General features: G+C 42.4%; 1 protein-coding gene across 3 annotated transcripts in view; it reads right to left on the reverse strand.

Annotated features, from left to right (window-relative positions):
- LOC102932805 (mitochondrial intermediate peptidase) overlaps nucleotides 1-26,308 on the reverse strand; it is a 135,720-nt gene that overhangs the window by 37,689 nt on the left and 71,723 nt on the right. For all 3 annotated transcript variants that reach the window (XM_037891199.2, XM_043530842.1, XM_037891220.1), the window contains exon 16: nucleotides 15,077-15,196. In XM_037891199.2, the coding sequence (XP_037747127.1) occupies nucleotides 15,077-15,196 (120 nt within the window). The remainder of the gene's footprint in view (nucleotides 1-15,076; nucleotides 15,197-26,308) is intronic.

Raw genomic sequence — 26,308 nt, forward strand, 5'->3', positions numbered from 1 at the left:
TTATTAGATGTTCATGTTAAGATCCTGACTGGAAGGCAGGCAGATAGGACAAAAGTCAAATGAAGATTTAGGATATTTAAACTGAACAAGTAGTAAATTAAGACAGGCTATGCTACCAGTATTATGCAGTGTAGTTGTAGCCGTTTCGCTCCCAGGCTATGAGACACACAAGGTGGGTGAGATAATATCATTTATTGGACGAACTTCTGTTGGTGAGAGAGACAAGCTTTCAAGTTCCTTTCCCAGACCTGAAGAAGAGCTCCGTCTGGTTTGAAAGCTTGTCCCTCTCACCAACAGAAGGTGATCCAACAAAAGATAATACCTCACCTACCTTGTCTCTCTCTGTTAGTAGTATTACACATTTTACAATAAAATGATAGCTTTCTAAAGTAAAATATTGACATCATACACAAACCTTAGAATTTCCAAATTCATCCCTTCTATCCTGATATATAGCTTTGAACATATACACACATGCAATAAACACACAAACAGAGCATGTTACCACGCATGAATGAGTAATACTAATGTCTCAGGCCCACAATCAGGTCAATATCGGCAGATCCTTTCCCAACAAGAGCCCCACTAAGATCTTAGTCCATCTTTCAGTACCTTCTGTTAGTAACACACTGGGCTTAAATTAAATAATGAGTCAATGCTTTAAGGTAACATATATAAATAATACTTGTGATGAATATAAGTTTCCCTTTTTGAACTAAATTATTGTAAGAAGTTAAAATTACTAGTAAAAATCGATATACTGTTATAAACATATCTTTACCAATATATCAGCTTAATCAGGTAAAACCTCTGTACCCACAAAATGCGACATTTAATATTGTAAATTAATGTTATTTTAGTACCAGTCTGTTCTTGTGCCTGAATATCTTAACACACCAGACTGGAATTTAGGAGATCAGGATTCAATTCCTGACTCTGCCACAGCTTACAGTGTGACCTTGGGCAAACCAGAGAGTATGTCTATTACGTTGAGCTGGAGGTGTAATTTCTGATCAAGCCAGTGCTCTGAAAACTGAGTGTCGCCCCTTCTGCTACTCTCATCGCTATGACTACACTCCAATTTTAACACACTAGCTTGATCAAAATTGGCACAGATGATGTCTCCTGGAGCTGGGTAGGACTCACACCCCTAGCTCAAAGCGTAGACATACTCAAAAGATGTATCTTCATAGCAGTTAGCTTGAGTTATAACTTGGGGGTTACCCCTAACAACTCCCAACCACACACAGAAAACTCTAGCTCGAGTTAAGTGGTGCTTTAAGCTCCATCTAACTAGCCTGTCAGGGGTGGGTAGGTGGGTGGGTTGAAGCTTGAGCAATACTGATGCTTGAGCTAGTAATGCAGTGCGGGATGCAACAACTTCAGTTACAACAGCCGCTAACCCAGGGTACAGCTACACTGCACACTCCTTACAGCAGCATGTGGAGCACACACATTGCATACAGTGCCAGTGCAGGTGTAAACAGCAGTGCAGAGACTGCTTAGGCAAATCGAGTAAAGACACACCAGAACCTTACGGTACATATCCTACATGACTCTCTACACGCCCACTCAGTGCCTCCCCTATTTTTAGCAGTGTACCAGCAGCAGGGAAAGACTCTGGCAGTGCCCTGCTGCAAGCCTTTTCCTGCTGCTTCCCCCTGCCAGAGCCTCTCACTGACACACGTAGCTACACACCAGAGTGCAGAGGCAGCCTGCTTTTCACACTATACATTGCCGCCAATGGTATGCAGGGTAGACCCAGCCCCATGCTTAACTCGAGTGTTGTTTTGAATTGTGCTTGCTCTCATTTGAGCATGTTAAATCTAGTTAACTGTTGCAGTGAAGACAAGTTTCACTGAGGCTTAGTTCCCTATCTGTAAAAATGGGGTTGATACTACTTCCTTTCTCCGATACGTTGACAGTCTTTTCTATTTAAAGCAAAGGTTTTTCAGGGAAAGCACTGTCTCTTACTATATGTTTATATGGCACCTCAAATAATAGGGCCTTGTTATCAGTTGGGATTACTACCCCCCACTGAAATATAAATAATAGATATAATTGAGCTATTAAGTATATGTAGGACCTGTCCTTCTGTCCTAAAAATAATGGGAGTTTGGCATGTGAGAGAATTTCACTTTATGCACTGACTAAATAATAGAGTTTAATCCCTTCCTCCACCCACCCCAAAAGTGATTTATAAAAGTTAATTAAAAGTATTACCAGTAAGGGAGATATACAAATTTCTTCTTCATAGTTCTTTAAAAAGCAGCTCCATTACACATAAATATTGCTAAACATTTGTTTGAGTTTCATGGAGGTAACACTTGTAAAAAGAAATTCCTTAAAAGTGCTTCACTGTCTTACAATTTCTGAAAACATTCTGTGGCCACAGACACAGTTGTTCAGTGAATAGTGTCATATTGCTGGAATATAAATATTTCATGATACTTTGCTATCAGTATTTTCCCTGTCATCAAGGTGATCTGAAACACTTTAACGGGGAAAAACAAAAAAACAAAAAACCCTCCTAGAGTGACTTCATGAGCTTTTGAAAGTTCTAACCATTGTTATAGGTTTGAATTGAATGTTTAACTCAGCATGGCACCAGTCCTTTCCAAATTGCTTTTAGCTATTATTTATACAAACTTCTATAAAGTTCATTGCACGCGTATTTAATTTTCCTCTCACCATACTCACATTCTTATGTTTGATTTTATAGTATATTTTAAGAAAGCCCATTTGAAAACTAGTCCAGCGATTTGAATTTTTTGTAAATAACTGGGGTTTCCAACTTGGCAAAAGTAGCAACAACTCCGTAGAGGTTATACCAAATCCAAAAAGTAGACAAATGGCTGTCTCACTCTTCAGGAAACTAACAAGTTATAATCAGAGCTGCATCAGTGTCTGCTCAAGTAGCTACACTACTTAGTAGAAAAAGGATCAATCTATTATACCTTAAAGCCTCAATACCTTTATTAGCAAAAACAAATAAATAGGAAACAAAGTGTTTCTCTTTGATATGGCCTACTAAATATGAAGAAAACTTCTCACGCTATGAACCAAACTGCATTGTGGACAAAGGTATGAAGCATAATTAAACCTGTTACCTAAGGGAAGCTTTAGGTCACTAATAGAAGTGACCTTTCTGAAACACTGCATTTTTAACAGTATTGGAACAAATCAAGTGTATTGCCAGATTATTCAGCAGCCCAGAAAATAATCAAAAGGCTTGCTATCCTAAGTTATATAAACCAAAACACGTACTCTCCTATCATGGGTAATTACAACAATTTGTGCATGTTAGTTCTGATGCATATTATATATGAATACAACGAAAGAGTTCCACTAAATGTTGAATAAAGTGCATAATAGGAGAAAACGCTGTTCACCAAAAACCCATCTCTTTTCCCAAATTAAAATTGTTTTATTTTGCTGTGATCTAAAAAGAGAGGTGAACAAAAACTGATTGCTGGTATTGCTCCCTTAGAACCTGGTATTGCTTTCTTTCGTTAAAAACATCTTTTCAATGATGTGGGCTTTTATTCATTTTTATGCATAAAGTTAAAAGTAGTTAGGTAACAAGCGCAAAGTTTACTTTCTACCCCCCAAAATTAACTGTGCAACACTGGCATTGTATAGTACCTTATTCGTTGAATTTCACCGATTTCTATACTAATTTCTCTCCATTCCTAAGTCAAATTGATCATTAGTGTCCCCCACATCTGCCACACTCACCTGGGCTCTGATAATTAAGGTGAGTTATTTCCAGGTCAGACATGATCACTAGTAACAGAGGCCCTACAGACCAAATTAGGCCCTCATTTATACATAGTTAACCCCACTGTTTTCAGCCTGCACAGATGCCACTAAGAGCATAACCTGATAAATTGGAGAACTGGTCTGAAATTAACAAGATGAAATTCAATAAAAGACAAGTGCAAAGTAAAACACTTAGAAAGGAAAAACCAAACGCATAAATATAAAATGGGGAATAACTGGCTAGGCAGTAGTGCTGCAGAAAGAGAGTGCAGGTTACAATGGATCACAAACTGAATATGAGCCAACAACGTGATGCAGTTGTGAAAAAGGCTAATACCCTGGGGTGTACTTATCAGAAGTATCATATGCCAGGCAGGAGGAAACCATCCCACTCTACTTGGCACTGGTGAGGCCTCAGCTGCAGCACTGTGTCCAGTTTGGGGTACCACACTTTAGGAAAGATGTGGACAAACTGGAGACAGTCCAGAGGAGAGCAACAAAAATAATACAAGGTTTAGAAAATCAATCTATAAGGATAGTTAAAAAAAAACTGGGCATGTTTAGTCTTGAGAAAAAACGACGGGGGGGGGGGAACCTAATAACAGTCTTCAAATACGTTAAAGGATGTTATAAAGAAGATGGTGATCAATTGTTCTACATGTCCACTGAATGTAGAACAAGTAGTAATCAACTTAATCTGCAGCAAGGGAGAATTAAATTAGATATTAGGAAAAACTTTCTAACTATAAGAATAGTTAAGTACTGGGCTAGGCTTCCAAGGGAGATTGTAGAATCCCCTAAGCTCAGGTTAGACAAACACCTGTCAGGGTTAGTCTAGGGGCAGAGTGGGGCCTGCCCCACAGTAGGGGGCTGGAATAGACGACTTCTTGCAGTCCTTTCCAACCCCACATTTCTATGATTCTATAATCTTAAACAATTGGCTGCAGAGGTGTTAGTGAGGGGAAGGGGCTAAATTCTGGAGAAGGGACTAGAAACCACAACTGCATTAAAGAGGCAAGAAGAAAAGCAACAGGGCAGTCTGCCAAATATCTTCAATGCCTGTAAACCAATGCCAGGAGTATGGGAAACAAGCAGGATGAACTGGAAGTCATGGTCTTTGAAGAAAACTATGACTTAACTGGCATTGCAGAGACTTGATGGGAGCACCAGCATTGAGAGATATAGTTTGTTCTGGAAGGATGGGTATAGGAAAAAAAGGAGAAGGTGTTGCACTATATGTCAAGAATGTATACACTTGCCCCAAGATCTAAAAGGAAGTGAGCAGCAGACCTACTGCGTGTATCTGGGTAAAGATAAAAAGGCAAAACAGCAACAGTAGTGTTATGGTGGGGGTCTATTATAGAGAACCAAATCAAGAAGAGGAAGTGGATGAGGCATTCTTCAACCAGGTAACAAGATTAGCTAACACACATGGGCTAGTATTAATGGGGGATTTTCCCTGATAGCTGTTGGAAAACTAATACAGCAAAACATAATATGTCCTGCAAGTTCTTAGCATGTGTAGGGGACAACATTCTGATTAAGAAAGTTGAGGAAACTATGGGGTCATCCATTTTGGATCTGGTGTTGACCAACAGGGATGAATTAGTTGCAAATGAAAAGCTGGTCGGGAACTAGGGAGGAAGTGATCATGACCTGATAAGAATTCAAGATCCTAAGGAAAAGAAGACATGAGAATAGCAAACCAGGACACTGGACTTCGGAAAGGCAGATTTCAACCAACTCAGAAATAGTAGGCAAGGTCCCATGGAAAGACTAATTCGGAAGCAAAGGAGTTGAAAGGGGCTGGCAATTCCTAAAAGATGTAATATTAGAGACTCAAGATCAAGCTATTCCAATGAAGAGGGAAGATAAGAGTCACAGGAAGCCAATGTGGCCGCACAAGGAGCTTTTTAGCTATCTAAAAACCAAAAGGGACACATACAGGAAGTGGAAGGAGGGGCATGTCACCAAGGAAGCGAACATGGGAATAGCACGAGCATGTAGGGACAAAATCAGGAAAGCCAAGGCAAAGAATGAGTTACAACTGGCAAAAAATGTTAGAGACAACAAGAAGGGGTTCTACAAATATGTCAGATAAAAAAAGAAATATCAGGGGTGGTATGGGTCTGCTGCTCAATGAAGAAGTATCAGAGGGGTAGCCGTGTTAGTCTGTATCCACAAAAACAACAAGGAGTCGGGTGGCACCTTAAAGACTGACAGATTTATGTGGGTATAAGCTTTTGTGACCCCCACCCGCTGAGCCCCCACACTCAAACCCCCATCCTGATGAGCCCCAACCCCTGGGCACCTGGACCCCCCAAGCCAAGCCCCATCCCCCCCCATACTCAGGCCCCCCCCCACTAAGCCTGAGACCCTCACAGCCAGGCCCTCCTCCTTTACCTGGACCCCCTGCAGAGTTCCATTGTCCCTGCACCTGGAACCCCCCGAAGAGCCCGTGCCTCAAGATCCCCCCTCGGAATTCCCACTGAGCCACCTGCACCCAGATTGCCCTACACAGAACCCTCTTACCCCACATCTGGATCCCCCCACACTTGGATCCTGCCAGGCTGAGCTTGCCTGCTCATACCTGGTGCGCCTGTCATGGAAGAGCAGGGCCCCGGAGTGTTTCAGCCCTTACACTGTATTGGGGTCATGTGCAGCCTCACTGCTGAGTTTGTCTCTCGGGGCAGGGGTGGGTGGGCTGCAGGGTGATCTCTTACCTCCATGCAGTCAGTGGCCTGTGCTCCCCACTGCCATGCTGGAGCTTCCACATTTTTTTTTATTGACCAATAAAATTTTCAGAATTTTGCAGAATGTTAAAATATTGTGTGCAGAATTTTTATTTTTTTGGTGTAGAATTCCCTCAGGAATAATAACTGGTTAACCAACCGCAAACAAAAATTAACTATTAATGGAATTATGTCAGATTGGAAGGAGATCTCAACTGGAGTTCTACAGGGATCTGTGTTGGGTCCAGCATTACTTAACATTTTATTAATGATCTGGAAGTAGGAATAGAGAGCACACAGATCAAATGAGACAAAGCTAGGGGACGTTGCAAATGCTTTGGAGGATAAAGCTAAAATTCAAAGGGATCTTGATAAACTGGAGAACCAGGCTATTGACACCAAAATGAAATTCATCAAAGACAAATATAAGCCCTGGTCTACACTAGGGGGGATCGATCTAAGTTATACAACTTCAGCTACGTGAATAACGTAGCTGAAGTCGACATACTTAGATCGATTTACCATGGTGTCTCCACCAAGGTGAGTCGACTGCTGCCGCTCCCCCGTCGACTCTACCTGCACCTCTCAAGGCGATGGAGTACAGGAGTCGACGGGAGAGTGCTCGGGGGTCGATTTATTGTGTGTAGATGTGATAAATCGATCCCCGCTGGATCGATCGCTGCCCGCCAATCTGGCGGGTACTGAAGACATATCCTAAGGTGCTACACTTAGGGAAGAAAAACCAAATGCAAAAATACAGAATGGGGAATAACTGGCTTGACAGCAGCACTGCTGAGAAGGATCTGGAAGTTTTGGTGGATCACATCAACATGAATCAACAATGCAATGCTGTTGTAAAAAAAGCAAATGAAATTTTGGGTTGTATTAACAGAGCCATAGGATGCAAATTACAGGAGCTGATAGTACCGTTTTATTCAGGGCTGGTTAGGCCTCAGCTGAAGTACCATGTCCGATTTTGGTCACCAGTGTATAGAAAGTATGTAGAGAAACTGGAAAGGATCCAGAGATGAGCGACAAAGGTGATCAAAGGAAAGCGTGAGCAAAGGCTGAAGGAACTGGCTGTATTTAGTTTGGAAAAGAGGAGATTGGGGGGGGGGGGGACGACATGATAGCAGTCTTCAATTACTTGAAAGAGATGGAGAAAAGTTGTTCTCTCTTGCCAGAGAGGGCAGGACAACAGGCAATGGGTTCAGATTACAGCATAGCAGATTTAGATTAAATTTCAGGAAAAACTTCCTAACTGTAAGAACAGTAGGACAATGGAAAAAACTGCCTAAGGAAGTTGTGGACACTGCTTCACTGGAGGTTTTCAAAAAGAGGCTGGATAGCCATCTGTCTTGGATGGTTTCTAGACCAGTGATACTCAGATCGCAGTGGTTCAGGAGCCGAATTAGTGATCATTACCCGAAAGACCCATAGTAGTGTGAATTCATTGTTTCATTTACTATTTTTAGATACATATTACTCTCACTGCAAAACGACTGACCAAGTATTCTACAACTGATTAATAATTAAACTGCACAGTGTTTTAATATCAGTTGCTGCAAAGCACTGCAGGAGTCACATTAAAGAGCCACTTGCAGCTCCTGAGCCTCAGTCTGAGTATCACTGGTTTAGATACAACACATCCTGCATCTTGGCAGGGTATTAGACTACATGACCCTTGCACTCTTCTAACCCTGTGGTTCTATGATTCTATGATCTAGTTCAGCCTGCAGAATCTCTATTAGATGTAAGGGTATGTGAGATGGACGGGATCCAGCTGAACCAACGGCTCTTGGCTAAACAGCTTTCAATAATAGTTCAGCTGCATCTACTGCTGAAATCTTGTCAGCACTGAGTAATTTTTATAGTGCACACAAGTTTTCAGAGCCCAGGGTGAGTTTATGGAGCTGGGAGTGAAGGAGAAATAAAAAGAAACATTCATCTACTTGAGAACTGAGAAAGTTTGCTATGAAGAGCAAACAATTAATATGGAACTCCACAGGTTCATTTTTACAAAGTCACTATTTAGGGTGGAACCACAATTTAAGAGCAATTCACAACTGAATGTGGAAAAGCAGTGTTTAAAGCCAGGCTTTGAGAAGAACTGTGTCATTCTCTTTTCTTTTAGATGCAACAGGAATGTCTGTGCTGACCTACATACAGTGCAACCCACATGAAGTCAACGGGCTTGCACTAGATGAAGAAAAGTGCAGAATTTAGTCCATCATTGTTGTCTTTTCATAACTATATGATTGCTGCTTCAAAGTTGTCTCCTCTCAACATGGGCAGATAATTTCCATTAGCATTAACAGAAGTTACATACATATGTCAGGAAGAGAATAAACCCAAAATGTATAATTGAGTTATTCAATTTTTATTCCCCTACTCAGGAGCAGAAAACAAGTTATTTATCCTACAGTAACTGTGATTCTTCGAGATGTTACTAAAGCTCTTCTGACAGCCATATAAACGTCGAGTTAAAGACTACTGGAAATACACAATAGTCTTTTAATTATTACTAGCACTGATGGGAAAGCAAAAAGTATGTTATTTGGTTTGTGCTACATTTAATACTCTCTATAGCTCAAAGGAGAGGTTACTTACCTTTCTGTAACCTGAATTCTTCATGTTGTGTGGCCCCTTTCGATATTCTACTGTGGGCATGCATGCGTTCCACACAGGCGAGACTTTCTGAAGACCACGCCTGTGCAGTTCCTCTCCTCATGCTGCAGAGTGAGAGAATAAGGCAGTGTGAAAGCATTGCCTCTCCAGTTTTCCCTCTACTGCAATGGGCCAGAGCTGCAGCAGAGGAAGAGAAGGGTGGGTAGTGGAATATAGATAGGACCACACATCTCCAAGAACTCAAGTGGCAGAAAGATAAGTAACCTCTTTCTTCAAGCACTGGCCCCTATCTGTATTCCACAGTGGGTGACTGACAAGCAGTCTTCCTTATGGACGAGGGTGTGAGGACCTCAAGGAAGTCAGTGAATGGAAGACTGCCGAGCTCACTGCCGCATCAGCTGCTGAGGTCTGCACTACAATGTAATATTTTGCAAAGCTATGAAATGAACTCCAAGTTGTAACTTTACAAATCTCAGTTAGGGGAACTTCGCTGAGGAAACTTCGCTGACACCGCCTGCATTCTAGTGGAGTGAGTCCTGATACACTAGGGAGGAGAGGTGCCAGCCACTTCATAACACAGCAGGATCCAGCCAGAGATATGTTTGGGTAGTTTCTGCACCAAAATACCTTCTCCCTTCATGTGTTCAGTAAAAGGATATAATTAGCTTGAGAAACCTTCAAAAGAATTTTTTTCTGCCTGGATAGAACGCTAACACTCTTCATACTTCCAGAGTATGAAGTCTCCTGTCTTGTGAGTTTTGGTGAGAAGACAGGTAGATAGTCAATCTAGTTTAAATGGAATTCTGAGATCACGTTGGTTGTACATGTAGGGTAAAGTCATAGGGAAGCCTTCTTATGAAAGACAGTGGGTCAGCCAGGAGGGCTCTGTAAGGATAAGGCCTTTGTCTGCAGCCATACTGTAAGGCCTAAAGCCTAAGGCCTTCGTCTACAGTCAGATTAAAAGAGCAGCCAAGCAGCAGCTATTAGCTCAGAAGCAGGAAGCCACATCCTCACATTCCATCTAAATTACGTTAAAACGGGCTCACATATTAGGTGCCCCCATAGGTAGAACATTTGCTGTATTATCAAATTGTGTGGTTCCCATTCACGGTCCCTTGATAGGAATCTGCTAAGGCTGTCCACGAGTTTTTTGCATTGCTCCAGGAGGGATGTGGTGACTGATGCACCAATTCCACAGGTTAATGGCTATTGCCCATAATGGAGCGGATTTCACATCAGTTGGTCTGTTGATATAGATTACTGTTGACTTGTTCAATCGTACTTGTGCATGTCTCACTGCTGTGCATGGGAGGAAGCATTTGCAAGCCCTGCGGACTGCTTGCAGTTATAGCAGATTTATATGCATTCTGAACTCTTGAGGTGTCCAAGTATCTTCTGCCATTTGTTCGCCCAGATGGATGTCCCAGCCTAGGGAGGAGGCATCCAGAATTAATACTTTTTCTAGTGGTGGTGGTGGTGGAGTGAAAGGAATTCCTGTGCACACATGGTGGCTGTTTGCCCATCAGTTTACTGAGTCCTGTATTCTCTGAGTGCTGGCTCTTTTTCCATGCAGTCTCTGCTTGGGATGTACACTGTTTTGAGCTAAGTTTTGAGCTAAGGCACAAAGTTGAAGCCTTGCAAACGGTGTTACATAAGTACAGGCTGCCATTGGCCTAAGAGTGAGACAAGTTTGAACCCAGGTCTGTGGACTGGCCTGAAGCTCCATGACCATTGCTGTCATTGTCAAAAATCTGTCCTCTGGCAGGAAAGCTCTGGCTGTGAGAGAGTTCAGTGTTGCTCCAATGAATTCTTCTGTCTATGTGAGGACTAATAATGATTTCTCTTTGTCTACAGAGACGCCCAGAGACTGATGCAACTAGAATAGGAGCTCTTGTTGCAGAATGGACCTCTTAGTGAGATCTCCCAGTCAGTAACCGTTTGTCGAGGGGCAGAAATATTGAAAGTCCCTTGAGGTGAAGGTGGGCTGCCACTGACATCATTTCCGTAAACAGCCTTGGGGTTGTAACCAGACTGAAGCGAAGAAGCTTGTACTGTTAATGATAGGAACCTATGGTAAACCTGAGAACTTTCCTGTGTGCAAGTGAGGTACATGAAAACAGGTATCCTTCACGTTGTGAATTATGAACTAGTGTCCTTTGCTTAATGATAGAATTACTGCTGCCAACTTACCATTCTAAATCGTGTTGCTGGGATATAGACACTGAGTTGCAGTAGGCTTTTTTTTCTTTGAATTATGAAGTATTTGTAACAGAATCCTCCTCCATGGTAAAGGGCAGAACCCAGGTTCTGTGGCTCACAGTTGAAGAAGGGAGTCTATCTCCTTGTGAGAGTGATCCCTGAAGAGAGATCGAGACAGTGGATGAGGAGGGGAAAGGGAGAGAAATTCTACTGTATATCCTGTTTGGATAATATCAAGAAGCCATCTGTTGGATGTAATGCTCTGCCTGTTGTCAAAGAAGTGGGCTAAATGGCCCCCAAAGCAGAAAAAGTTAAACAAATTAGGCTACGGAAATGGTTTGCAGCCCCTTAGGTTCCAGTTGGAAGGAGGAGGCAGAAGGAGTTGTTTGTCTAAGCCTCTGTAGGTGTGTGCACTTCCTTGGGGGCTCATAAGGCCTATGATGGAAAAATGGTTCAGTAGTTGATCTTTGTCTGGTGCATAAATCCGGAGGGAGCAGAGAATTACCCTGGATACCTTTAACGAACATAGGGACTCGTTCATCTTTCACTAAAAATCTAAGTCTCCTCTGAAGGGCAGATCCTCTATTGTGACTTAGCTCTCCTTTAGGAACCCGGATGAGTAAGCCACTCTTCTCACAACCACAGCAGTAGCTACTGACCAAGCAGCCATGTCAGCCGCATTGAAGGCAGTTTGCAGTGATGACTTCACAGTCAGATATCCCTCTTAGATGAGTACTTCAAACTGTCCTCTAAGCTATGGACGTGTTATTCCTTGACTTTAGCAAAGCTTTTGATACGGTCTCCCACAGTATTCTTTCCAGCAAGCTAAAGTAGTATAGGCTGGATGAATGGACTATAAGGTGGATAGAAAGCTAGCTAGATCCTTGGGCTCAACAGGTAGTGATCAATGGCTCCATGTCTAGTTGGCAGCCAGTATCAAGCGGAGAGCCCAAGGGTCGGTCCTGGGGCTGGTTTTGTTCAATATCTTCATTAATGATCTGGAGGATGGTGTGGATTGCACCCTCAGCAAGTTTGCAGATGACACTAAACTGGGAGCAGTGTTAGATATGCTGGAGGTTAGGGATAGGATACAAAGGGACCTAGACAAATTAGAGGACTGGGCCAAAAGAAATCTTATGAGCTTCAACAAGGACAAGTGCAGAGTTCTGCACTTAGGATGGAAGAATCCCATGCACTGCTACAGACTAGGGACTGAGTGGCTAGGCAGCAGTTCTGCAGAAAAGGACCTAGGGGTGACAGTGAACGAGAAGCTGGATATGAGTCAATAGTGTGCCCTTGTTGCCAAAAAGGCTAATAGCATTTTGGGCTGTATAAATAGGAGCACTGCCAGCAGACCAAGGGACATGATCATTCCCCTCTATTCGGCATTGGTGAGGCCTCATCTGGAGTACTGTGTCCAGTTTTGGGCCCCACACCACAAGAAGGATGTGGAAAAATTGGAAACAGTGCAGCGGAGGGCAACAAAAATGATTAGGGGCTGGAGCACATGACTTATGAGGAGAGGCTGAGGGAACTGGGATTATTTAGTCTGCAGAAGAAAAGAATGAGGGGGGATTTGATAGCTGCTTTTAACTACCTGAAAGGGGGTTCCAAAGAAGATTGATCTAGACTGTTCTCAGTGACAGAAGATGAAAGAACAAGGAGTAATGGTCTCAAGTTGCAGTGGCGGAGGTTTAGGTTGGATATTAGGAAAAACTTTTTCACTAGGAGCATGGTGAGGCACTGCAACGGGTTACCTAGAGAGGTGGTGGAATCTCCTTCCTTAGAGGTTTTTAAGGTCAGGCCTAAGAAAGTCCTGGCTGGAATGATTTAGTTGGGGATAGGTCCTGCTTTGAGCAAGGGGTTGGACTAGATGACCTCCTGAGGTCCCTTCCAACGCTGATATTCTATGATTCTCACGTGGAATCTTATCTGAAAACTCTACCTTGTAATTCACAAGGTTGTACTTGGCAAAAAGCACCTAACAGTTTGCTATTGTGAATTGCAGGCTGGTAGCTGAAAAGATCTTTCTGCCAACAGTACAGTCCTTAGCTTCCTTATCAAGTGGAAAAGATCATATCTGGTGTTGCCTGTTTCTCTCTGATGCTGCTTGGGCAACCAGTGGATTTGGTGCTGGATGACTAAATAAAAATTCTGTCCGTTTGGCTGGGAAAAAACACATCTTCTCCGTCCTTTTAAGGGTGGGAGCACACGTGGCAGGTGTGTGCCACACCACCTTTGCTGGTTCGATGATCACGTCATTAATCGATAGTGCAATTTTACTGAGTCCGATGCTCTGAAGGATATCAGAGTTTGTGGGATGCCTCCTGCACCTCCACCTTATCAGGTAGCAAGAGCTATGCTATAAAAGTTACTGTTCTTGTAGTGTAGTTTCTTGATAAGTGCAATGTAGACATTAAATGTGTTAAAAGTCCTAGCCCAGATGCCCTCAAATTCTGAATACAAGAAACTAGACAACATATTGACAATATAACTCAATTATTAGTGCTTTTGTACTGGCAAAGACAGTGAGATCAAGTCATACAACAAATCCTGTACTAAAATGGTGATGCTATGCTGCACTACAAGATGTTGCTTAATGTTACAGGCACCATCCTGTGGATAAATTCTGAAGGTGGAGATTAAGACAATTTTCAAAGCAAGAAAGGAATTTACCTGATGACCTCTCCAACATCCCCCTCTAAGGGATTTGCAGGGGGATATGGGTTCTAAAGTTCAAGATTATTTGAACAATTATTAAATGCCTCCATGTGCCTAATCATTCTATATTAAGAGTACTTGAACAATAAAGTTTGAGTATTAAAGACAATATACAACCAAATTCTATTATCTAGGAATATTCTGCCTCTGACTCTGTGGCTGAGGAGGGGGCCATGGAAGTGGAATTAGCTGCTGCCTGAGGAGCAGGAAGGGTTTGTTGGGAAAGGATGCACACCCTTTAGGGGAACTGGAGCCCCATTCTTTATGGTGAAGGGTTGTTCGGTTCCTGCGCAGCACCAAGCAATGAAAGAACACAACTACATTATGGGAGGGGTGAACGGCTACTCAGGCTGGGCTCCTGGGTTCAGGATTTGATAGGATAGAGTATAAGAACGACATGCATAACTAAACAATTGATTCACTTTTGTTTGTTTGTTTAAAATGTGATTTTAAATTCCAAGGATAAACTGTTTTGCATACTCAGAATATAATTTTCTCATAATTAAAACACACACATTCACATTCAGAAAAAGGATTAATAATCTCGTATTCTCTGAATGCTAACAACATACAGCAGGTTTTACATAATTTGCTTCATTTGCCAAATTGGCTGTTGGACTGTCAGAGAGGACCAAAACTGCTGTTTTTCACAGTCCCAAAATTATAGAAACAAACTAATTCCACTAAGCTCTTTGTCATTCTGAAATACAGTACTAATAGAGTACTGACTCCATATTCTCATCACAGAAGCAAGGAGATTATATTTAAATGCAGGCACACACAGGCACAGTAGCTTGACAGAAGTTTTGAAACTGAAAAATTTCAACTCCAGTAGCGGCACACCTGGATATTTACTCCAAAAACCTCAGTAAGCAGCCTCTGTTTTGAATTATATTGATAGGAAATTTGGAGATTTTAAGATTCTGCTGAAAGGGGATGACAGCTTAGTCAGCCTGCTAGAGTCACAAAGCCTAAGCATTTCCAAACTTTCCTTTTCTTTTAAAGTATGAATGAGAATGAAATGTTATACTCACAGTGTTTGGTACATATGGTAATCCATAAAATTTCTCCTGGGTTTCCTTTAAAATTTCTGTGGTTGACCTCTTTAGAGGATGTTCCCCATGGTAGAGTTGGTCCAAGACAGCATAAAAGACCTAGACAGATAAAACATATATTCAGCTTTGGCTCACAGTCTTGGCATTTGACATGTGGTTAACCAACGAAGACAGAGGCAATAGAATAAACCATGAGAACTTAAAATATGTACATTTCCTGGTTCTTCTATTTTTGGTATAAAATAAAAGGATAAGAGGACTGATCCTTTTGCTGAGTGCCCTCAACTCCAACTGACAAACAGATGTTGAGGACTCAATATCTTGCAAGATTAGTTCCCTGACACTTAAAATGACACTGTCAACCTCCATAAGCTTATCATAGAATCATAGAATGTCAGGGTTGGAAGGGACCCCAGAAGGTCATCTAGTCCAACCCCCTGCTTGAAGCAGGACCAATTCCCAGTTAAATCATCCCAGCCAGGGCTTTGTCAAGCCTGACCTTAAAAACCTCTAAGGAAGGAGATTCTACCACCTCCCTAGGTAACGCATTCCAGTGTTTCACCACCCTCTTAGTGAAAAAGTTTTTCCTAATATCCAATCTAAACCTCCCCCATTGCAACTTGAGACCATTACTCCTCGTTCTGTCATCTGCTACCATTGAGAACAGTCTAGAGCCATCCTCTTTGGAACCCCCTTTCAGGTAGTTGAAAGCAGCTATCAAATCCCCCCTCATTCTTCTCTTCTGCAGACTAAACAATCCCAGCTCCCTCAGCCTCTCCTCATAAGTCATGTGCTCTAGACCCCTAATCATTTTTGTTGCCCTTCGCTGGACTTATATATTTGTCTACCTTAAACAAAACTGAAACCCATGCCTAATGTCCCACAGAAGTCCACCTTTTGGAAAAAAAAAAAGTTTTAAAATAGTCTCTTATTAATGAGACTGTTTCTCAGAAAAGGAAGGTATTTTGAAAGACATAGCACAGCCCAACATGATGTTACTATGATGCACATGCTATGCATGGGGCCATAAAGAGTAGAAGATCACAACTGCTGTGAAGAATTAAGCAGTGGACACCAAAAGTGTCAAGACAGATGGCAGAAAGAGCCACTGTTGGCACCTCTCAAGTTCCCTCTAGAACTGGGCTACTATCGTGCTCTGGGGAAGATCATAGAATCATAGAATATCAAGGTTGGAAGGGACCTCTGGAGGTCATCTAGTCCAACCCCCTGCCCAGAGCAGGACCAATCCCCGACTAAATCCTCCCAGCCAGGGCTTTGTCAAGCCTGACCTTAAAAACTTCAAAGGAAGGGGATTCCACCACCTCCCTAGGTAACGCATTCCTGTGTTTCACCACCCTCCTAGTGAAAAAGTTTTTCCTAATATCCAACCTAAATCTCCCCCACTGCAACTTGAGACCATTACTCCTTGTTCTGTCATCTGCTATCACTGAGAATAGTCTAGATCCATCCTCTTTGGATCCACCCTTCAGGTAGTTAAAAGCAGCTATCAAATCCCCCCTCATTCTTCTCTTCCGTAGACTAAACAATCCCAGTTCCCTCAGTCTCTCCTCATAAGTCATGTGTTCCAGGCCCCTAATCATTTTTGTTGCCCTTCGCTGGACTCTTTCCAATTTTTCCACATCTTTCTTGTAGTGTGGGGCCCAAAACTGGACACAGTACTCCAGATAAGGCCTCACCAATGCCAAATAGAGGGGAACGATCACGTCCCTCGATCTGCTGGCAATGCCCCTACTTATAAACCCCAAAATGCCATTGGCCTTCTTGGCAACAAGGGCACACTGTTGACTCATATCCAGTTTCTCGTCCACTGTCACCCCTAGGTCCTTCTCTGCAGAACTGCTGCCTAGCCATTCGGTCCCTAGTCTGTAGCGGTGCATGGGATTCTTCCGTCCTAAGTGCAGGACTCTGCACTTGTCCTTGTTGAACCTCATAAGATTTCTTTTGGCCCGATCCTCCAATTTGTCTAGGTCCCTCTGTATCCTATCCCTACCCTCCAGCGTATCTACCACTCCTCCCAGTTTAGTGTCATCCACAAACTTGCTGAGGGTGCAATCCACACCATCCTCCAGATCATTAATGAAGATATTGAACAAAACCGGCCCCAGGACCAACCCTTGGGGCACTCTGCTAGACACCGGCTGCCAACTAGACATGGAGCCATTGATCACTACCCGTTGAGCCCGACAATCTAGCCAGCTTTCTACCCACCTTGTAGTGCATCCATCCAGCCCATACTTCCTTAACTTGCTGACAAGAGTACTGTGGGAGATCGTGTCAAAAGCTTTGCTAAAGTCAAGGAATAACACGTCCACTGCTTTCCCTTCATCCACAGAACCAGTTATCTCATCATAGAAGTCAATTAGATTAGTCAGGCATGACTTTCCCTTGGTGAATCCATGCTGACTGTTCCTGATCACTTTCCTCTCCTCTAAGTGCTTCAGAATTGATTCTTTCAGGACCTGCTCCATGATTTTTCCAGGGACTGAGGTGAGGCTGACTGGCCTGTAGTTCCCAGGATCCTCCTTCTTCCCTTTTTTTAAAGATGGGCACTACATTAGCCTTTTTCCAGTCGTCCGGGACCTCCCTGGATCGCCATGAGTTTTCAAAGATAATGGCCAATGGCTCTGCAATCACATCCGCAAGCTCCTTTAGCACCCTCAGATGCAGTGCATCCGGCCCCATGGACTTGTGCTCGTCCAGCTTTTCTAAATAGTCCCGAACCACTTCTTCAGATGTTCAGTTTGTCAGGGTCCCAGGCATAATAAGAGGTAAGGGAATTAGGAAAGAAGTGCTACTGAAAGGGATCGATATTTTACAGGTACTTGGAGCAGCATATGTGGGACTTTTATAGGACTCAGGAATTGTATGAGAGGTGCTGAGGGTTTTTCAGGGTTGGAGGTCAGAGTGGGAATTGGAGAAGCAGCATGTTGATTTGTGAGACTAAATGTCTTGTGGGAGTTTTGTGGGGCAGACAAAATGAGAAACAATTGTCCAATTCACAATATTCTGCAACGATTTGATGGAGACAGACATTAGGCCTAAACCAGGAGTCAGACTGCAGTAGGATGACCAACTGTTAGGTGGAGCACCAGCTACACTAAGCACTGTAGGGACCCATACAGGATTTCTTGCCTGTGGAAAAAGTGGCCCAGTCCAAATCCCACTGAAATAAATATCTTTAGGGGTTACAAAGAAATAGTTAACTCCAGCCCCTCCCCAACATCTGAGTGGAGCACTTGGATGTTTCAGAGGAAACTACTGTGCTCCTGCTGGAAGGAGATGAATCTGTGATTCTTGCTGTCAGGAGGTAACATTAATGTCTTATCCTTTATCAATACTCATGTAATACCATACTACTATATTAACTCCTTTACTGCTTTGGGAGCTCTGAGACAATTCAGAAGCTTGACTGTGTACTAGCTCTGCGCTATCATGCAAATCCAAACCAAACAGAAATGGCTTTTTACTGAAATATAACGAGATTAAAGTTTCTATCAGACATTTGTCACGGCGCTGTTAAAGCTCCCCCTGCTGGACATTCACCAGGCTGCCACGTTTCAGTCTCACATGCCAGACCCACGTGATTCTAAGCTTCCCTTTGTCTGGGTAGCCTCCGGCACTGTTTCTTTGGTCTCTCTGGAATACATCCCACTGGGCTAGGGTGACCAGCTAGCAAGTCACAGGGGATTGGTGGTTATAGGCGCCTATATAAGACAAAGCCCCCAATATTGGGACTGTCCCTATAAAATAGGGACATCTGGTCACCCTACGCTGGGCACAGAGTCTGTTACGCCTCCACAGAAGTGGGAACTCAGGGTCCAGCTGCCTTAGATTCTCAGAACCACCACCACCCCCTGCCAAGATACACCAGCTGCTTAAGTGTACCCTTTCTCATAATTTCAGCCTTGTGAGAACTCTGGTGTACAGTTTAGCTGAAACATGTAACACATAGACATTGCAGAAGGGATTCTAAAACACCTATCCTTTAAACAACTTATGAGATATACTGATCCACACAAACCAACAGAATTTCAATTTATCATTCCCTTCCTTAATTTCCTCACCACTCAAGTGTTCTTTGTTTGGGATTTAGAATCACAGAATTGTAGGATTGGAAGGAATCTCGAGAGGTCATCTAGTCTAGTCCCCTGCACTCATGGAAGGACTAAGTATAATCTAAACCATTCCTGACAGGTGTTTGTCTAACCTGCTCTTAAAAAATCTCCAATGATGGAGATTCCACAACATTCCCAAGCAATTTATTCCAATGCTTAATGACCCTGAGAGTTAGGAAGTTTTTCCTAATGTCCAACCTAAACTGCGCTTGCTGCAATTTAAGCCCATTGCTTCTTGTCCTATCCTCAGAGATTAAGGAGAGCAATTTTTCTCCCTCCTCCTTGTAACAACCTTTTATGTACTTGAAAACTGTTATGTCCCCTCTCAATCTTCTCTTCTCTAGACTAAACAAACCCAACTTTTTCAATCTTCCCTCAAAGGTCATGTTTTCTAGACCTTGAATCTTTTTTGTTGCTCTTCTCTGGACTTTTTCCAATTTGTCAACATCTTACCTGAAATGTGGCGCCCAGAAATGGACGCAATTCTCCAGTTGAGGCCTCATCAGCAGAGAGTAGAGTGGAATTATTTCTTGTGTCTTGCTTACAACATTCCTGATAATATATCCCAGAATTATGTTCGTTTTTTTGGTAACAGCGTTACACTGTTAATTCATATTTAGGTTGTGATCCACTATGACCTTCAGATCCCTTTCTGGGAGTACTCCTTCTTAGGCAGACATTTCCTGTTTTGTATGTGTGCTACTGATTGTTCCTCCCTAAGTGGAGTACTTTGCATTTGTCCTTACTGAATTTCATCCTATTCACCTCAGACCATTTCTCCAGTTTGTCCAGATCATTTTGAATTTTAATTCTATCCTCCAAAGCACTTGCAACCCCTCCCAGTTTGGTATCATCCGCAAACTTTGTAAGTGTACTCTCTATGCTATTATCTAGATCGTTGATGAAGATATTGAAGAGAACCAGACCCAGAACCGATACCTGTGGGACCCTACTTCATATGCCCCTCCAGTTTGACTGTGAATCACTAGTAACTACTCTTTGGGAATGTTTTTCCAACCAGTTATGCACTCCGCCCCCCTTATAGTAGCTCCATCTAGATTGTATTTCCTTAGATTGTTTATGAGAAGGTCATGCAAGATGGTATCAAAAGCCTTACTAAAATCAAGATATACCACATCTTATCCACAAGGCTTCCCCCTTATCCACAAGGCTTGCTACCCTGTCAAAGAAAGCTATTAGGTTGGTTTGACATGATTTGTTCTTGACAAATCCATGCTGACTGTTACTTTTCATTTTATTTTCTTCTAGGTGGTTGCAAATTGATTGCTTGATTACTTGCTCCATTATCTTTCTGGGTACTGAAATTTAGCCATTTAGTCAGAGTACTTCAGGGAATCTAGGATCGCACCCTCCTGCACAGGGCTTCTCCTCCAAATCATAGAGTCTCTCTCACACCCAGTTAGCTTCCTTCTCTCCCCCCCCCAATGAGAGGTGAGAGACCCTTTCTTTTATAACCTCTGGGCCCCTCTACTCCCTTCTTTAAAAAAAAAAAATCTGTACATGAAATAGGGAACTTGGGAGATGGTACTGTGAAAAAGCTGAGCGAGTCATTTACATCAGCAGTTCTCAACCGGGGTCCCGCGCCTCCTGATGGGCCGCAAGCAGGTTTCAGGGGGTTCACTAAGCAGGGCTATGGGACCCAGGGCAGAAAGCCCAAGCCTGAGCCTGAGCCCTGCCATGCAGGGCTGAAGCCAAAGCCTGAGCAACTTAGCTTGCTACCCCCCTAATGCTGGCACTGTCTTTTCTATGCAGAAAAACAGTTGTTGTGGCAGGTGGCTCGTGGAGTTTTTATAAGATGCTACGGGGGGCCTCAGAAGAAAAAAGTTGAGATCATCTGACTAAAATGGAATTGTGTCTTATGTAGCACGTTCAGTTATTTCTTTGAAAGTCTTATGATTGGGTAAAAAAAATCCAAACCCACTGACAGCTTGCGACTTAGCCAGAATTCATTCATTATCATAGATCTGGTTTGGACTATCTAAGTCTTTACAACTAAATGTAAACATTTCCAAAGGATTATGTTACTTCTGTTTGAATTACTCTCTTCAAAACATATAGCAGCTTAATAAACCTTTCAACCAGATTTCCAAAATGATAAACTCTGGTAAGACATTCAAAAGCTGCTTTTCCACGGCACAAGTGTATGCTCTTGTGGTTAGAGCGAGAACTGGGTGTCAGGACTTCTGGGATCTATTCCTGGACCCTCTACTGAAGACCGATGAGGTGGGTTGCTTAGAGAATAATGCAGAAACAGAGAGCTGGAGAAATAAGCCACTGAAGCAAGTTACAAGCTTTCCCCTTCCCTGGCACATGTAGAGTGTTAGAAGGAAGTTCTGACCCAGGCCACCAGGAGCCCACAGCGAAAATAAATCCACGCTGGAAAATAAATCCACCCACTGATGACTTTACATACGTAAGTATTTTCAAGTATGAGCCATAGTTATGTGTGTCTGCCATAGCAATGGGAATGAAAGATATTTCACATTGCATATGATTTGGAGATTGTTGTTAAGGTCCCTATTTTTAAGCATTTAGATACTGGTAGATTTCTACTGTCAGTGTTTATCTAGTATAGACTTTAAATAAGAGGAAGCAGTGTATTACAGTAATTATAAATTACTACATTAATTAGCTTAAATGGTGCAGTTAAAATGCTATTAATAAATTTGGTTCCAATTCTTTAGAGCTCCCTGCCTGCTTGTTAAGAGTCATTATGTAATGAGCTATCTCTGCCAATGAGCTATACCTGTGTTTTGAACTCTCAGAACTGGAGACTCATACAAAACCAACCTTCCACACAAACTTCCACGTGGCTGGACTATACAAAAACAAGACAAGCCATTTACAAGGCACACTTTACTTCTCTACAGAGGAAAAAGGACAGTGAACTATCTAAACTTTGACATGCCATGAGGGGCTACAACAGTGCACCCTTAACCCACCTAACAATATTGTTAATCTATCCAACCACATACTTAGCCCAGCAGAAGAGTCTGTCCTATCTCAGGGACTCTCTTTCTGCCCCACCACCCCCACGCACATGATACAGTTCTGCGGTGATCTGGAAGCCTACTTTTGCTGTCTCTGACGCAAGGAATATTTTCAACACACCACTGAACAGCACGCTGACCCACAATAAACTTCCTACCAACACTACAAGAAGAAGAATTCTGCGTGGACTCCTCCTGACGGTTGAAACGACAGACTGGAGTGCTGAAAGTGCTTCCGCAAATGTGCACAGGCTGAAATTGTGAACAAACAGCAACACTTGCCCCATAACCTCAGCCGTACAGAATGCAACGCCATCCACAGCTTCAGAAACAACTCTGACATTATAATCAAAGGTTTCAGAGTAGCAGCCATGTTAGTCTGTATTCGCAAAAAGAAAAGGAGTACTTGTGGCACCTTAGAGACTAACAAATTTATTTGAGCATAAGCTTTCGTGAGCTACAGCTCACTTCATCGGATGCATAGGTGCCACAAGTACTCCTTTTCTTATTATAATCAAAGGGGCTGACAAAGGAGGTGCTGTAGTCATCATGAACAGGAGGCTGCCAGGCAACTCTTCAACACGACATTCTACAGGCCAGTATCCTCCGATCCCACTGACTAGTACCAAAAGAAACTACACCATCTGCTCAAGAAACTCCCTGCTACAGCACGGGAACAAATCTACACAGACACACCCCTAGAGCCCCAAGGAGTATTCTATCTGCTACCCAAGATCCATAAACCTGGAAATCCTGGACGCCCCATCATCTCAGGCACTGGCACTCTTACAGCAGGATTATCTGGCTATTTGGACTCTCTCCTCAGGCCCTACGCTACCAGCACTCCTAGCTATCTTCGAGACACCACCAACTTCCTGAGGAAACTACAATGCATTGGTGATCTTCCTGAAAACACCATCCTGGCCATCGTGGATGTAGAAGCTCTTTACACGAGTATTCCACATGAGGATGGACTACAAGCTGTCAGGAACAGTATCCCTCATGAGGCCACAGAACACCTGGTGCCTAAGCTTTGTAACTTTGTCCTCATCCACAACCATTTCAGATTTGGGGACAACTGATACCTTCAAGTCAGCGGCACTGCTATGGGTACCCGCATGGCCCCATGGTATGCCAACATTTTTATGGCTGACTTAGAACAATGCTTCCTCAGCTCTCGTCCCTTAGCGCCCCTCCTCTACTTGTGCTACATTGATGACATCTTGGGAAGGTGGCCCTTGAAGAATTCCACCTGGATTTCAACAATTTCCACTCCACCATCAATCTCAGCCTGGACCAGTCCACACAAGAGATTCACTTCCTGGACACTACAGTACAAATTAGTGATGGTCACATAAACATCACCCTATACCGGAAACCTATTGACCACTATTCTTATCTACATGCATCCAGCTTCCATCCAGGACACATCACACGATCCATTGCCTACAGCCAAGCCCTAAGATACAATCATATTTGCTCCAATCCCTCAGACAGAGACAAACACCTACAAGATCTTTATGAAGAATTCTTAAAACTACAATACCCACCTGGGGAAGTGAGGAAACAGATTGACAGAGCGAGACAGGTACCCAGAAGTCACCTACTACAGGACAGGCGCAACAAGGAAAATAACAGAACACCACTGGCCATCACGTACAGCCCACAGCTAAAACCTCTCCAGCACACCATCAACGATCTACAGCCTATCCTGGAAAACGATCCCTCACTCTCACAGACCTTGGGAGACAGGCCAGTCCTCACTTACAGACAGCCCCCTAACCTAAAGCAAATACTCACCAGCAACTACACACCACACAACAGAAACACTAACCCAGGAACCAATCCCTGTAACAAACCCCGTTGCCTACTCTGTCCCCATATCTACTCTAGCGATATCATCATAGGACCCAACCATATCAGCCACACCATAAGGGGCTCATTCACCTGCACATCTACTAATGTGATATTTGCCATCATGTGCCAGCAATGCCCCTCTGCCATGTACATAGGCCAAAGAGAACACTTCAATCTCCTGGGACATTCAATAACAGGTTTAAAAGTAGTCATCCTACAACAAAAAAACTTCAAAAACAGATTTCAAAGAGAAACTGCAGAGCTACAATTCACTTGCAAACTTACCACCATCAGTTTGGGCTTGAATAGGGACTGGCTGGCTTACTACAAAAGCAATTTTCCCTCTCTTGGTATTGACACCTCCTCATCAATTATTGGGAGTGGACCACATCCACCCTAACTGAATTGGCCTTTTCATCACTGGTTCTCCACTTGTAAAGTAATTCCCTTCTCTTCATGTGCCAGTATATCTATGCTTGTATCTGTAATTTTCACTCCATGCATCTGAAGAAGTAGTTTTTTAACCAAAAAAGATTATGCCCTAATAAATCTGTTAGTCTTTAAGGTGCCATCAGGCTCCTCATTGTTTTTGTTGATACAGACTAACACGGCTACCCCTCTGATACTGTGCCAATAAAGTTACTGCAGGCCCAAGCTTACAGGCTATTACTCCACATGACAACAATATGCATATTGAAAAGATGTGTATTTAAATGTAGAGTACAGAACTCAAGTTTCCTCATTTCTCTCCAGAATCTGCTGGAGATCACAAAAGCTGAAATTATTATAGCAAAACTGAAGTTTATGGATGAAAAAGCAATTTAATTTCATTCTCCTATTTTTAGATACCATAAAAAATTAGTAGAAGTTACCTGGAAATTGTTTTATTTATTTTTTGAATAGGCTAAAACACATTTATGATATTTCCCTACTCTTGGAAAATTCAAACATTTTCATTTTCAAAAGGTCAAATAATGAATGGCACGGATGGCACTTAGCCCTCAAAGAGAAATATGTGCTTTTGCTAATTTTGAAGAAAATGAGTTTGAGTCTTCAGTTATAAGTAAGTTCTTTACCAATTTGTGTGCAATAAATGTGGTTATTCGGACATTAATATGTATGTAGGAGAACATATCTGGTTAACTAAATTAAAAATAAATACAAGAGTTTATTCCAATGATTATAACTTTAAATAACTACACAGAAAACAATACACATCTCTACAAAGGAACGTGGGAACTCTGTATTCACCACCATCCACCCGTCTCCAGGAACAATTTTTGTGAACTAAATAACTGAAACGACCATCAACCAGTCTTTTTATCTGGGATTAGTTTATATGCACCGGCAGGCATTATTGTTAGATTCTCTCAAGACGCATTGAAATAGAGAGGCAAATGCTTATGGCAACTCTGGTCCAGGACAAATACAAATTGACTGCTGAAAGGAAATCCTTGGGCTCTATTGCTAGTACAGATATTACTGAACAAAGAATGTCTGTGTTTGAAAGCACATGTCCACCGCTTCAGAATTTCAAATCAATTACTGGTCTGTACCCTGGGGGATTATTCAAAATTAGTGGCTCTCATGAACAGCGTGTTTGTTTGTTTGTTTTTTTGAGTATTCATTCATCAGTATTAAATTTTGCTTTTTCAGAACTGTTGTACAGTTTGGAGCAATTCTGATTTAATTCTTGTATGGATTCCTACACTGCAAACAATCTCGCTCAGATCTCTCTCAGATTTAGTAGCATAGCACGTCTGTATACGAAAACAATTATAAGCAACAATTATGCATTTCAAAATCAGAATTGCCAGGGGCATTTCACTGCTTTCACATTACAAAGGTAAAGTAGCGCTCCGCTCCACATCACTTAGCTCTCACAGAACCCACCATGGCTAGTGACACCCAAAGTTGCAATGGTTTAACTAAAAGTGTGACTTAAAAACTGACTTAGTTAAATCAGTGCAAACCTGTGTAGATACTCAACCTGCTATAAACCTGGCTTATTAGTTTAATTTGCACATGTAAATTTACAGATATAAGCTCAACTATTATAACCAGTTTTAAATCAACAGACGTGTCCACACAGCAGTTTGCACAGGTTTAATTAAGACATTTTAAAAATCAGTATTAGTTAAACTCAACAGTTGGTGTTTGTAGAGAAGGACACAGTCTTTGGGACATCTTTTAGAGAGAAGAAATCA

This window comes from Chelonia mydas, chromosome 1 (assembly GCF_015237465.2).
Source record: "Chelonia mydas isolate rCheMyd1 chromosome 1, rCheMyd1.pri.v2, whole genome shotgun sequence".
NCBI lineage: Eukaryota > Metazoa > Chordata > Testudines > Cheloniidae > Chelonia > Chelonia mydas.